Source organism: Ptychodera flava, chromosome 3, assembly GCF_041260155.1.
Source record: "Ptychodera flava strain L36383 chromosome 3, AS_Pfla_20210202, whole genome shotgun sequence".
NCBI classification, from domain to species: domain Eukaryota; kingdom Metazoa; phylum Hemichordata; class Enteropneusta; family Ptychoderidae; genus Ptychodera; species Ptychodera flava.
In genome coordinates this window covers 43,952,098-43,967,177 of record NC_091930.1, presented here as the reverse complement: position 1 = coordinate 43,967,177, position 15,080 = coordinate 43,952,098, and the positions used below count along the sequence as shown (strand labels likewise).

Below are 15,080 nucleotides of genomic sequence, written 5' to 3'. Positions count from 1 at the left end.
TGCGTACGGAATGTCCCAAATTAAATTTATTCAATCAGTGACTGTGAGTGAAATTACATGTATACAAATTTTGTCTGACATTTCCCCCGTAGTCATGAAACAGATTCATTCGATGAATTCATCGTTGTTTTCTTTTCCTCTGTGTTGCAGCATTTCACCGGGTTCATCACCCAGCAAAATACCGCTCCCTGACATAGCTCTGCCAACCGTGCCAATGTCACCTGCCGGAGGCGACGGAAGAACAGGGGAGGGTACTCCATCCCCAAAACATGTAACTGACGGTGAACTGAAAGTCCTCCAGGGGTGTCTTAGACGATGGAGGACAGAAGTGGAAAGTGATGTTCGAGGTGTGTTTCTGAGTTAGCTAGATGGGGGCAGAAGGGGAAGGCGGGAAAAGAGTTGGGAGAGAAGACTCAGGGAAAGAAAACCAGGGAATGGGTGCTCTGGACATGGGAAATGTTAACAAATCACAGGGAAAAGCGAGATAGCATTATCTGCTAGCAATTTTGCACAAGAAATTTCAGTTTCAGTGGCAAACACTACATTATAACGCCCTTTAATCCTCGTACAAAAAACTTGAACGTTTGAATCAGAAGCTGTTCTATCCATAACTTGAAGTTACAGCTGAAACCATTTCCAACAGGTCTACCGTGACTTAATAATTTATTCCTGCCGTTGGTCTTAAGATTTTCTCTATGAAAACATACCATTGTCAATTTTTCAACAGTCTACAAGTAACTTTGACAGGTTGCCTTGACACAAGGCAATCTCTTCTTGACAATGAATCTCTTATTTATTAGATTAATATGCCATCTTTTCCTGTTCAACAGATCTGCAGGATAATATACGTCAGCTAAATCAACAAATAGATGTCATGTATGATGAAGATGAGCTGAAAAAGGTAACAATAACGTTATATATATTAATTTTATACACTTTGGTTCGTCACTCCAAAGACTTGTTTTTGCCCTGTTCAGTAACAAGTTTGACCTCTATTGCTGACACTATCAAAAGGATTATTATTACGGTGTGTATTTAAAAGAATTACCACCATTTTCACGAGTGAATTGTTAATTTTTAGGTGAATAGCTAAATTTCTCTGAGAAGTGATAAATCAATAATTTCTGTTACATAACTTTTGAGAATTCACTTTCCACTGTTCTACTGGTAGAATGAAGTCAAGCAATGCACAAAAATATGTAAGGTATCTCAGTTTATATCTTAACCCATTGTTTGCTTGAGTAGAATCTTCATAATGCTGATTTTGTGTCCAAATATTTTCTTGCAGTTTCCTTATTTGCTGCACGCAGTTTTGGTTCACGAAGGTCAGGCTTCAGCAGGTCATTACTGGGCGTACATCCGTGATCACAGGCATAACAAATGGTTGAAGTTCAACGACATCTCAGTCATGGAAGTGTCCTGGGAGGAACTGCAGAGGGAGTCGTGGGCGGTTCCGGAAATGCTAGTGCATACTGCCTCATGTATGTTGATGAGAATAAAAGTGAACTATTTGCAGGTAAGGGAAACTTTAGTACTTTTGTTCAGACTTGTAAGTCAGCACTAGACTGACTATAATTGTGTTGGTTTTTGGATGATGGAAAATTTACCATGCATTAGCCAAACACAGTGGTCAAAAATTTTGAAAGAAAGGTTTCATGCTCCAACATATGTTATATTCTTCAAGCTAAGTTCTTCTATTTCCATCAAAACTAACCTACTGAAATGAAAAAAAAATTACTCCAATATCTCTGGTTGAATTCACTTAAACTCACAAACACTTGCCTGTATGCATGCATGTCACAAGTTTACCTCTGCGAGATGTGTTAACATTCGTGTTCTTCCAACAGAACACATGGATGGTGAAACAGGCCACATGAAACTCAGCCTGGACTCCCTGGCCGAGGATCTCAGACAGCTGGTCATAGAAGACAACACAAGGTTTGAGAAAGAGATGGCAGACTGGGATGCTGAACAGATTAGGAAAGCAGCAACCATGGATGAAGTCACCATTGTCAGTGAGCAGAGATCATCAACAACATCAAGTAAGACACGGCATTGTTGAATTGGTTGACTTTGATAAAGCCTGCTTTACTGACTGTCCTCTTTCTGTATCTATGATGGGTGATTCGGTTTTGTTTATGGAATTCAAATATTTCTCAAGTTGCTTTGTGTTTTGATAATGCATGTATTTTTGAGTTGGGAAAGTAAGGTTTTAAATCAACACAGAGTTGTTACACTACCTCTCTTTGTCAGACTAAGAGCATCATAACTAAAGAATTCTAGTTAAAGTTGTCACTTCAGTTTCCAAATGTCTGGTTTTTAGCCCTGTTGAGCAACATCACAGCTTTATGATATTCAATTTAATGAAGTTTGATGTACCAAATTGAGAAACATTGCAGACTTTATTCCATTCAATAATTTGTAAAGAGTCTCAGCAATTTCTGCTTCATCATGCAAATGTGAATGCTAGGTCATGAAGTTTGATGTCATCAGTATCAGTGTTTTTAGTTCTGCTGTCAGTGAAGCAGAGCTTGTCAGATACATGTAGATGGGTGTCCGTCGTCATTGGAGCGGCAGCTACACACGTCAACTTTTCACATTCCAAGTTTCTTCTCCAAAACAGGTGGTTGAACTGCTTTGCAATTTAATAGGCAGGCTCTTTAGGTTGACTTTTGTGATCATATTTATTAAAATTGTGTCAAAATTTGCATATTTGTATTATTGGGGCAATTTTTCCATTTTTTGGTCATGAATCTTCTCTGAAACTACTCGTCTCATTGCTTGTAAATTGGTATACAGGTTCATTAGTGTGATCATTGTCTGATTTGTTTTTATGTGTATTTTTGGGGCAATTTGGCTTTTTTCTTTTTGGCCAATCTTTTACTCTCTGAAACCATGTTTCAGATAGATTTGAAACTTGGTATGGAGGTTCCTGGGATTAACCTTATTGTAGTGAAATTTGCATATTATTTTTTTTAGGGGGGTTAAAATAATATCACAGCACAGCCAGATCAGCTGCCTTGTTGCTTGTTGTTAAGGCCATTACCTTGGTAAATTTTCCCAGGGTTCCCTAAGTGATATCAAGGCAAATTTATGGGAAGATAACAGGAACTGTACATGACTAGTTCTCATGTCATTTATGTATCTTCCCCACCCTATCAAAAGCATTTGGTAAAGTGAAATGCAGGAACTAAGTGTTATAGCTGGTTCTCGAAGTGCCGTAGAAGCGAGAAAGTTTCAATCATTAAGGAGGGTGTTTCATCCAGCTGTTCGGGTGCATGCCATTGAACAATTTTCAAGAGTGATCAGTGCGCTTGAAAGTTGATATGATCATTGTAGTGAAATGTAAAGGGTAAATGTCATATGCTATCCCAAAGTTATGGGAAAAACAGATAAATTCTCTCTGATTAGAATTCAACCATCTATCCAGCGTCTTTCGTGAAGACCGGCAAGTTTTGTTGCAGGAAAGTGGGACAACAACTCCAAGTACTGTAATACCTATTGCATTGCTCCTTCAGTTTCCCTGAAACAGCCGAGACAGAGCCAGGGTCCGGAGAAAGATGTGGAGCCAGAGAGAGACAGAGACAGAGAGTTTGTGCCTATCAGGAGAGAAAGGGAGAGAGATTATATCATTGATAGACGGGACAGAGACAGAGACAGAGACAGGGACCCTGTGCCAGAAAGGCTGTCAGTGAGAGTGAGACAAAGGGAGAGAGACAGAGATCCTCTGAAATACCCTGCAAACTATAGAGGTACATTCAGCTTTGGTAGATAGAGTCTGAATGTGTCCATAGACACTACGCATGTCTGTATTAATCATAGAAATATCAAACAACCCTTTACTCTCACTTTAGTATACCCCGAGTACAAGTTGTCCGTCAGACAACTGAGACATTAGTCATTTGTAGGACACGCAGCATGGCCAGTAATTTTACTAACGCCAAATTGATAGTGTATGGCAGGCATGTTGATATAGAGGTGAAATAGCCATTTGGTAGAACATACATTGATGGCTGTCAGCTATGTTCATTCTTTGATGATGCATGTCGTGTGAATTTTCTGCAGTTCACCGAGGCCGCAGAGCCAGTTATGGTGTATGTTGTCATAGGAAACAGGATGCTCTATGAGTCATATGCCAATTTTCTCCTTTCACAGCAAGTTGCTAAAAAGAGTATCACATTCAGGTTTTATGTAGTAAGTGAGCAAAATGGATTTTAACAGTAAAATATCTCGTGTATTGCTGAAGAAAATCTGTCACATAAATGCCTTTTACAAGATGCCTGTAGTTTAGCCATAGTGTCAACAGGTACGAAGAAGGTCATCAAGTGTAATCCTGCTCAAGGTCAGGCTTCACACAATGCCATCTGGAAGTGAAACTCAAAATTCCCATTGTATTGTTGTGTAGTAATTTATAGTTGTGCTGCTTCTCTGCATGGACATGTTTGTTGTTTCACTTCTGCATGTCCCAGCTAGCCATGAACTAATCCGTATTTCCCTTGCAGTGGTTATGCTTTGAAGTGCTTATATCACTGATATTGTCTCACAAAATTATCTTGGAGATCATTTCTTATGTTTATTTGTAAGATCTCAATGCCTCTCCCACACCAATGCATGTATAAGAATAACAATTGTAGTTCATAAATGAACCATGTTTAATGAGTTTTGAGGTTTTAACCAATGGCTGTTTAAGTTTAAATCTTCAATACATGTATACTCTCTATCAGGCAAGCATATCATCCAAAACTTTTATATTTGTTATAAAAACTGAATCATATTTAAACAGTATATCAGGTATTTCGAGCGAAAATAAATTACTTCAGTACTTACGGTATATGTCCGATACCCATTGTTATCAATCTTGAAGAGAAATCTGCTATTGTTTTTTTTTATGATTTTATTTCCCATAGGCAAAAGGAGGAGTTTGAATCTTTTCTGAGAAAATGAAATCTTCATGACAGACAAGGCAGTGTTTAAATTTTGGAGTTCTTAAATTGTTCAATCTAACTGATTGTAGCAATATCAATCGACCAAATCTTAAAGATGATTCCAATACTTATTTCCATATTTTTTTTCTTTCAGCACACACTGCTACATCAGCTGGACAAGCCCAGATAGTTCCCAGCTCACCATCATCACCAGCAGCAGCATCTGAGGCGCCGCCAGCAAGCCCGCCCGCATCGTGCGTAGGCCTGGAAACCGAACACAACAGAATCACTTACGAGAGAAGCACTCTGGCGATAAAGAACGAGTCAAGTCGGTGTACCTCAAGTCTGGTGCTCTCACAGAGGTAAATGTAACGCTGGCAGCACTTTTAGAGTAATTTCTTGCATCCTACCCTCCCATGCTGTAATGGTTTCACCCTCTTCCACGCATTCCTCTCCAATTCTCAATACCTAAAATACCATTTTACCACCTAAGTGAGTCATAAAAGTCTAGGGCAGTCTACCATATTTTCAATGCAGCAGATTTCTAGGGGTAAAGCACATAAAACTTACAGAAGCGAAAGTGAAATTTCAGGTTATACAGAAATATCATACCAGAAATGCCTAAAATGATGAAAAGATGCATGCGTTTAGCTAGTTTTACAAGTAAATAGAACTTTTTGCCATGACAGATATTATATTAGTGTTCAAAGTATTTATTTGATAACAATCTCAATAATTGCTGTAGTCTATAATTACACTTGGGAGAACACTGAACTTACTTTGCCATCTGAAGCAACCAGCTCAGGCCTCTCAGTGTTATTTGATTTTGATGTAACAAAGAATGTTCCATGGAATTCGGTGATTTTAGGCTTCTGAGCAGGTTGTTGTTTGTTTAGAACGACAGATGAACCATTACACTGGAAAGAATGACACAAATGTATGTATGGCCAGTGTTTTTGATACAAGGTCTGCATGCTAAGGGAAAGCCCTTGAATGTCCTTGAACATGGAATTGAATCCTGAGAAGTCCTGGAAAATTTGATGATCCACCCACAATTTTCAAAAATGACAAGATGATCAGTCATGATATTGTAAAAATGATGAAGTAAAATATGTCAAAAACTTGATATATCATAAAAATGATATCTGGTCTAGAAAATGGTATTTTGAACGTTTAAAAGGTCTCAAAAATTGCTGAAGAAGTCTTTGAAAGCCTTTAAATTCAAGTGATCTAGAGGGTATGAACCCTGTTGATGAGTATTTATTACAGGATCTAGGACCACAAGGTACCTTTATGATGATCTTCGAAGACCACCAACTGCCACACAGTTTCATAGACACCCAAAGCTACCACCTTCCTTCCACTGAAATGCTTCTCTGTCAAATTTTCCAGGCATACCAAGATGAGTTGAGAAGACTGCAGTCCATAGCCGGGCAGTTTGACCAGTCCTACCCTAGGCAGGACTTCCGCCTCAAGAGTGGGGTCATCTTTTTCCTCCAAAACAATGCCCCAAAGTTTGTTATAGAACGGACAATATATGAACAGTTTGCTTTCAAAGGATTGACGTTTGACAACAGGTGAGAGAGTTGGTCTACATTACAACCTGCTGGCATTTCTATTGGGCTGTCTTCATGATTCAACCATCATGTTCAGTTATTTACAGTCGAATTCAATCAGTTGTTGCCTTGTGATTCACTATCCCTGACTGTCAATAGTGTGCGTATCATTGATTGATATCTACTCATGAATTTGATTGCCATTATGGTAGAATGTGTCTCGGGGAGACATATTCAGACTCGAAATTTCACAATATTCTCTTGGTCTAGCCACTTGTGGGGGCTCATTTTAAAGCTTATTGAATAAATAAGGCTTTTACCGGCTTAGTTTTATGAAAACTAGGAATTTCATTTCACCCCATAGAGATAACACAGGGATGGCAACCATTTTGAATTTCAGATACATGTATTGGGAAACATCTGGTAATTTGTTTTTTCCAGTACCAAATTCTACATAGTGACCCCCAGCTTTTATTCTTGATTTTGAAAGAGAATGGTGGAAATTTTGCTTGAGGAAAGTTTGAGCAATAGTTAAAAGTCTTTCATTTTTAACGCACAAACTGCCTTAACCTTGGTGACGTCAGTAAAGTGACTTAACAGTTTTTCACCGTAATGATTCTCATTTTATTATCAACTGCCATTGACATCAGAAATGAAATTACCATTCATGGACATGTCTGCCATATCATCGAACCACTTTGACACATAATGGAACCTTCACTTTCAGCTGCAAGTCAATCAAGAAGGCAGCCATGAAGAAGATGGACTCAATGGTGTTATCGCCGGAAGACATGGAGAAATATAAGAGGTGGCACGATGACTATTTGCTATTTAGGAAAGCCGTATCGTTACTTGTTTTAGGGTTAGAATCCTATCATAACAAAGAAAAGTAAGTCCTAATTCATACACTGAATGCCTATTTCTGTTTCTTGTTGACTTTCCATGTAACATGAATGAATAATCCTGTGGCTGAGTGAAAACTCTCAAAGATATTTTTTTAGTGATTTAGTCTCATCATAAATCTCCAACTTTTTAAGGCTAAAACAATCACAATAACTGCAACATTATACTGGGATACATTGAGATTTCTGCAATCTCATAAATCTTTCCGTCGTGTCATGCAATAGAATAATTTTTTTATGTTCTCATTTCAATCCACTCATCATAGGAGACAGCAGATAGCCAAAAGAGAAATAAAGTGCTCATCTTCTTTGCCTTTTGTCACCTAGTATCAAAGTTTCCCAGTGAGCGACTTTGATCTTCATGTACCATCTTAACATGCAGTTTTTTCCAAGGATAAGTGACAGACATGTGACAATAAGCAGTGATGATTTTTTTCAACCCATCATACTTCCACAACAACAATATTTCTACTTAATTTGTGTCTTTCAGTTACCTGGAAGCACTGCCGTACTTTGTTTATGCACATAAATTTAATGCAAGTCTCAGACCGGAGGAGAAGTATTATTCAGTAGATGACAGACTCATATCAGTGTACAGAAGAGAGTGTCTATTGGTAAGTATACAATTTTGATTACGTCTCTCCCAGTTGATGCGTACCCCAGACACAGCTTCTGTAAGCATGATGGATATGTGACTAATAATTTGTAGATGAAATGTTAAACATTGTAGGTAGTTACATCTCTCTATGCACTCAAATTTGTCATGGTGATATCAAATATTTGACAAGTGGTGGTGACTTTGTTTTAAAGTTTTTCATAGAGTCCAGAGAAAAGATTTCATTAGATTTTGTCTGCTCTTCACTGAGGGCAAAACTGTTATGAATTTTTTGTTTCTGTGGGGAGTAGGGGGATTCATCTTGTTTGTGTGTGTGGTTTTCTTTTCTCTTTTCTTTTGTATGGGGAGGGGGGGGAAGGGGAGGGCAGACCTCAACCAAGATAATAATAGGTTTCAACTAATGAACCTCTTCACTGTAGGTTCTCCATACAAAATATATAACTGCATCTCTTGGCATGCTACATATGGCTAGTAAAGATCACTTATCATTTATTTGCAAAGTTTGTCACAGGGAGAGTCAGTCGAAGAAGTATGATTGCGGTGAAATGTGGTCAGTCAATCTGTTCATGGATATAATAATGCTTTTACTGTCTGATATAGATTGCACATGCCAGTTTTACCTTTGTAAACTATCAGAGTTTTAGGACCAAAATGACGTACAGTGTACTGTTTATCCCGCAGCAACTGAATGATCAGTGTGCGTCATCGTTTGAATCGGATGATGAAAGAGAAGCCGATGAAGCGTTGAAGACTGTAGAAGAATACGTAGTGCCGTGTTTAGGGATCTTATCTAGCTCTAAGTACGCTGAAGACAATAGTGCTGCTGAAGACATTAGAGATAGATGGTATAGCTTTCTAGGACAAGAAATCAATGGTAAGACTTACAGAGATACAACCATATGGATTTTTGTGTGTAGAAAAACTGATAAGAACAACAGTAAAATCGATGTGGCACAACACTAAAATCGATGTGGTCACACATTTTTAATTAACATTTTATGAGGAAAGACTGTATCACATTACACTGTCAGGTGCAGTTATCAGCTAGGCGGTAATAGAGTAATCAACTCCGTCTGCAAAAGTTGAAACATTGTCTAGCAGGAGGTCAGACATAGTAAAAACAACACCACCCGATCCACAAACACTGGCACCGGCATCTGACCTCCTGCTAGACAATGTTTCAACTTTTGCAGACAAAGTTGATTACTCTATTACCGCCTAGCTGATAATTGCACCTGACAGTGTAATGTGATACAGTCTTTCCTCATAAAATGTAATTAAAAATCTGTTGACCACATCGATTTAGTGTTGTTTTATCAGTTTTTCGATACACTAAAATGCATTTGGTTGTATTTTAATGACTGACAGATGGACTTCTTAACACTATTATTATTTGTTCAGCAGTTTGATCATACCCATGATGAAGAAGATGATCATAGGTTTTGCTTGCCTAGACCCTATACATCACTTACGGCCTGTAACCTCCACAAATGTAATAATCTCCACAAATGTAATATCAACCACAATTGTATAAAACGTACCCATAAATGTAATATCGCCTATAATGTAACAAAAATCAACCATAAATGTAATAAAAACACCAACCACAAAAGTAATAAATGGTAACCATAAATGTAATAAAAATAACACCCATAAATGTAATACTTATCAACCATAAATGTAATAAATCTATTTTGTCGTCGCAATTGAGGAATTAGCCCTTAAATATTGATCTATGTAATAAGGAAAGCAACTCCACACACTATTCATTTCTTAATTGTTTGTGTTTAGTGTGTTTTGCATATTTTAAAGTGTATTTTACGTTTCCCTGTTTTGTGTACAGAACTGATTGGCCATGGCTAGACACAGCTGTAATCTGAACGTCAGTGCAGTCTCTACTCCAGAGTGGAGGAGACTGTGTAGCACTACGATCCTTTAACGCCGTTTTTTCGAAAATTGCCGTACTTTCTTAATCGATCGCCTCAAATTTGTCTTCAGTGGATAAATTGTGTGGAATAATCCATAGATTGTCTGTATTCCTACGTTGTCCCACTTGAAGTTTGTTCCTTCACTAGGGATGCCAGGATGTCTAATTTTGTTCTACTGTGTTCAAGGTAGTGTTCGTACTGTTTTTTACTAGATTGAAATATATGTTCTCGTCAACATGTTTTGTGTCGTAGGTTTCTGTTATAAGGTTTTATATTTCTGTGTTATTTGTTCTGAGTCATCTGTCATAAACTTTGTGTGGTATCACTGGTTGACGACTTTTTTTGACGCTTCCTTATTATGTAATTATCAGTGTCTAGAACTGCTGTTCACATCCATTATCTAACGGTTTGATCATTACCTCGCCGTTTTTCTGATAGCGTTCTCAAAGTATTATATTCTGTGTTTCGGAAAGAAACCTAGTTTCAGGAAAGTACGCAATAACATTATACAAGTCTTATTAAAGTTATACTCACGGCATTGATAAACAAATGATCACATATGCAAGTTCAAGTTTATTACATTTATGGTTGAGTTTTATTACATTTATGGTTAATTTGTTTATTACATTTGTGGTTGCTGGTTGTTACATCAATGGTTGACCATTTTATTACATTAGTGGTTGATTTTATTACAATTGTGGTTGATATTACATTTGTGGAGATTATTACATTTGTGGAGGTTACAACGGCCTCCGTGCCTCCGACCCCTCTGTTGGGTCGGAGGCACAGAGGCCGTAAGCGATGTATAGGGTCTAGGCAAAGGTTTTGCTTCTCAACGACAAACATTCCCATTTTCTGATATCACAAGAACCTTTTGATCGTGAAGTTATGTCAGTGTTAAATATCAGAAAAAGACATGTTTGTCATATTATTGTGACATCACTGAGTCCAACCAATCATCAGCTGTCTTCACTCATCTACCCAGTTGTCAGTATTGATAAGAACGAAATGTCTCCATCCAATAATACAAATTCTGTTTATTTCTTGATCACAGCATCCCTCCAGGAGAAGTTCCAGGACTTCTTACCAAAACTCATCGACGTCTCCGCCGACGCCTGCACTCTGAAGACGCCGACAATGTCACGGTTGCGGAAGTCGCACGACCTCGGGGAGAGATACGCCGAGGTCATGGAGGTGGTTCTTCAGAGCGGTGTTTACAACCCAAATGGAAAGCCGTCTACATCGTAGCAGTAGCAGACATCCTGTATGATGGGATTCTGGGGGACAATTCAATACCTACGGAGAACTTGATTATATAGGGATAGGAATAACTTGGATAAAGATGCAGGCAGGGACTTATTTAACATGTTATCATCGTTGAAATAGAGTCACAATGCTGAACGTTTTGTATTATAACATTTATCACTAAATTCTGTTGGTTATTTTTGACACATTCATTTCGCTATGTTGTTTGCATCAGCACAGCAGTACGGATCGTTGTACTGTGGACGCAATTGTAAAGTACCGATATTTTGTAAAATGGTGTCGTTCAGCCAATTAGGGGTAAGCGATGAAGTTTTTTTTATGCTTGCTGTAACAAGTGAGATGGAGACAAATACAGAGGGCCTAATTATCATTTTGAAAAAAAAAATTCAGATATTAAAAGTAAGTTGTTTTATACCTTCTATCTGCCCCATTGTAACACAGCACAAGAAAGAACACCCTCCCTTCATTAACTTCAAATACTTTTACTCAGCCAGTGTACAACTTGTTGAGGAATTGTTGTTTTCAATATATGGGGCTTCATTCGTACTAGTCTGTGATTTCTAGGAATGCACTTTAATGAAAAAGACATCAGGAATATTTCTGTCTCTGGCGCACACAGTGAGGATTTTTTGCTCGCAAAGAAAAAGATCAGAAATACTGGCTATTTTTCGCAATTGCTCAAACAAGAAATCTCATGAAAGATATCCTGCACACGAGAGTTAATTGGCTGAGCAAAAACCCTTTAATGAAATTTTGTTCAATTATTTCTCTCACATGATGCAGGCTTAAAGGAAGGCTGTCTTATACCTTTACATTAGAATAGTCTTTGACAAAAGTCCCATTACATGGCATGCATTTACTGCCCAACTTAATATGGTGAAAGCTCACAGAAAATATCTTTATGGCCTGGCTATGGTATATCCTTTCCAGAACATCATGGGGTCTAATACCATGTCTATTTTTGAACACAGAATGCGTCAGTTATGCGTTTGGAAGTAGTTCCCATGTTGATGCAGGGACCCAAACACCACAAAAACAAGTCAGCAAGGTGGTGATCATTACGTTGACTGTCACGCAATCCCAGCAATAACCAATTGCACCAACCTTCACATCTCGAGCAGGTGTCGCATTCCCGGTCTCTCTTCACACACATCATATCATACATGTATCATACCAAGACTAAAATCGGTCGATCAAACTAAAAATAATGTCCTATAACTGTTATTATGCAGACCTCCTGTCTGATGGTCACATTTGTTTTAATGATTGATCGAGTTCACACTCATAATTAGACAGCAATAATTCTGGGTCAAATTTGATAGTATCCACTTGTTACTTGTAAATCATTATTGTCTGGTTACAACCCATGTTGTATAAAAATATCATCACGATAGTATGTATGCACTCCAGGCCAGCAATTGTTTGCAAATAATCATGTTACCGTCATCGCTGTTCGTAGCTGCAAATAACATGTCATGAGAAAGGGAGGCAAATCTATTTAAGGCAGTATGGGCCTAGAAAGTGAAAGCCTTAAATTTTTGCTCAAATTTTCCTCAAGGAATCTTTCAGCCATTCTTTTCCAAAATTAAGGATAAAAATCAGGGATCAATGTTAAAATTTTGGTAGTAGAGAAACAAATTACCCGAGATTTGCCCAGATTTGAAATTCAAAATGGCCGCCATCCCTGTGTTAACTCTGTGGAGGAAATTAACTTTTTCGATTTTGGATTTACTAAGACAGTGAAAACGTTTTGTACACCAAGAGCATTAAAATGAACCCCAACAAGTGGTTGATCAGAAAAGAATTGTGAAAATTTGAGAGCTCAAATATCTTTGCCGAGGCACATTCTACCTTAAGAGTGGATTGTAACAAACTCTCCTTATCATTTATGTTTTCCTGAAAAAAATCATATCATTGCAACCATATGTTGGATCATCTATGTACAATGTCATTACAGAAAATTACTCTCTTGCCATAGTTATAAAGTTTGGTACCAGTGCAATCATGTATTTTCAAAAGAACAAGCGATGGGAAATTTTCCCCTGCATTTGGTTTGTTTTAGACAGTGACATGTGCTGAAAGATGATGATATGGTGTTTGTAAAGCCAGCGGTCAAGCTCGTTTGTTATGCAAAATCCATTCTGGCCTTTTTTCAGTATTACATCAGATATCAATGATATAATGGTGTAGAGACAGATTTGCTTTATCTATCCATGGACACACGTCGCTATTAAAGGTATACTGTCACCTGTTCCAATTTTGCCACAGTTACCATGGAAAGAGAAAATCTAACCAATCACAGATTTTAAGCAGGTGGCCGCTGTTTAAAAACAGTGCCCTCACATGGGCATTTTGAATACCAAGGAACGCCCCTTTGACCATATATGGGCATATTTAGATTACAGGTGACTGTATACCTTTCAAGACTGCTCTATAATGGAAGATTCAATTTTAAAGTCCTTCTCTTCTTTTGCAGTTGTCATTTTGAAAAACTTTTTTTTTTTCTTTTTTTTTTTTTTTTTTTTTTTTTTTTTTTGCTTTTCCGGTAAAAACTGAAAAACAAACAAGCCACAGCAGAGGTTTGGTGTTCCACAACATTCAGACTTGGACAAAATCACACACGCATAGTTGCTGTTTTCATTCAAAATTCCCCAAATTTACAGCGAATCTCTTCATGTTGTCGCTATTAACAAGGTCTGTCAGGAGATTCTATCATTGCTCCAGTGAGAAACTTCTCTCCTGTGATGACCCTTTCTTTTAGCTGTAAGACCTTGTTTTATTTTAATGTATTGTTTTCTTGTATATCCCAACATTTTTTTTCCTATTGTAAATAGACACTAAATGTATTCATTCTGTTCATTGTGAGTGCATGCAGCATGTTAATGGCACTCAGAATATCAGTTTTGTTTTTTGTTTTTAGCTACTATAGACTATAGTCTATAGAAGCTATTGGGATGGGTATCCGTCCGGCGTCCGTCGTCAGTCTGTATGTATGTATGTATGTATGTATGTCCGTTTGTGAGGCGTCCGTCCACTCAAATATCTTTAGAACCGCAGTACTTACTGATTTGATATTTGTTGAGTAGATGAAAAATATGATTTTGAGAAACTATTTTTTTTAATTTTTTGATATTGTTGAAAATAGGCAAATTAATGCCAAAAAAGGTGTTTTTGGTAAAAAATCTTCTTCTTCATAACCGCTGGTCAGACAGCTTTGTTATTTGGTATACAGCTCCCTAGGGATAACCCAACTTAGATTTGTTCAAATTGTGATGAAATATGCAAATGTGTATTTTTAAGGAATTTTTTTGTCATTTTTGGTCAAAGTTTGACTTGTACTGTATAAACCCTATCAATTCACCCAGAAAAAAATAATTAATATAATTTTAAATAATTGAATTAATTAGGAAATCATCAAAGCCAAAATAATTTTAGTGTGGAATTATCAGAAAGTTCAACTTTTTTGACAGTTCATCGTGAATTGAGGATTAAAACATGTAAAGGCAACTTTCCTGAATCCCAACTTTGATATATTCTGAACCACCATTTATGTTATCTAAAAGAAATTGCTCATAATAGTTTGTCATGATAGGGTGGTCAAATAAATAGAGATAGAGAAGTTCTAATTTCCATAACTTGACTTGGTAAGGATAAAATAAGATTACTTTTTGAGGAAAAAAATAGAGTGGTCAATTAAAAGAGTGGTCAAAGTGATAGGGTTTTTATGGTAAAGCTTGGCTGTAAGATTCCTCGTGCTATTTATAGCAATTATGCAATCTGTGTAAACAGTGCAATGAAAGTGTAACATGATTCCTTGTAATGCTTTTGATGACCTTGAACTTCTTAAGTTTCAAACATTTGTCTCTTCAGTGTGCTTTCTCTGAGTA

The 15,080-nt window shown here is 37.3% G+C and overlaps 1 protein-coding gene across 1 annotated transcript in view; it reads left to right on the top strand.

Annotated features, from left to right (window-relative positions):
• LOC139130258 (ubiquitin carboxyl-terminal hydrolase 25-like) overlaps nt 1-15,080 on the top strand; it is a 67,080-nt gene that overhangs the window by 12,647 nt on the left and 39,353 nt on the right. Inside the window, 12 exon segments of the mRNA XM_070696009.1 lie at nt 151-347; nt 831-901; nt 1,289-1,442; nt 1,445-1,516; nt 1,848-2,042; nt 3,519-3,752; nt 5,080-5,287; nt 6,254-6,502; nt 7,209-7,370; nt 7,874-7,997; nt 8,681-8,873; nt 10,982-14,098. Coding sequence (XP_070552110.1) covers nt 151-347; nt 831-901; nt 1,289-1,442; nt 1,445-1,516; nt 1,848-2,042; nt 3,519-3,752; nt 5,080-5,287; nt 6,254-6,502; nt 7,209-7,370; nt 7,874-7,997; nt 8,681-8,873; nt 10,982-11,175 — 2,053 coding nt within the window. The 3' untranslated portion in view covers nt 11,176-14,098.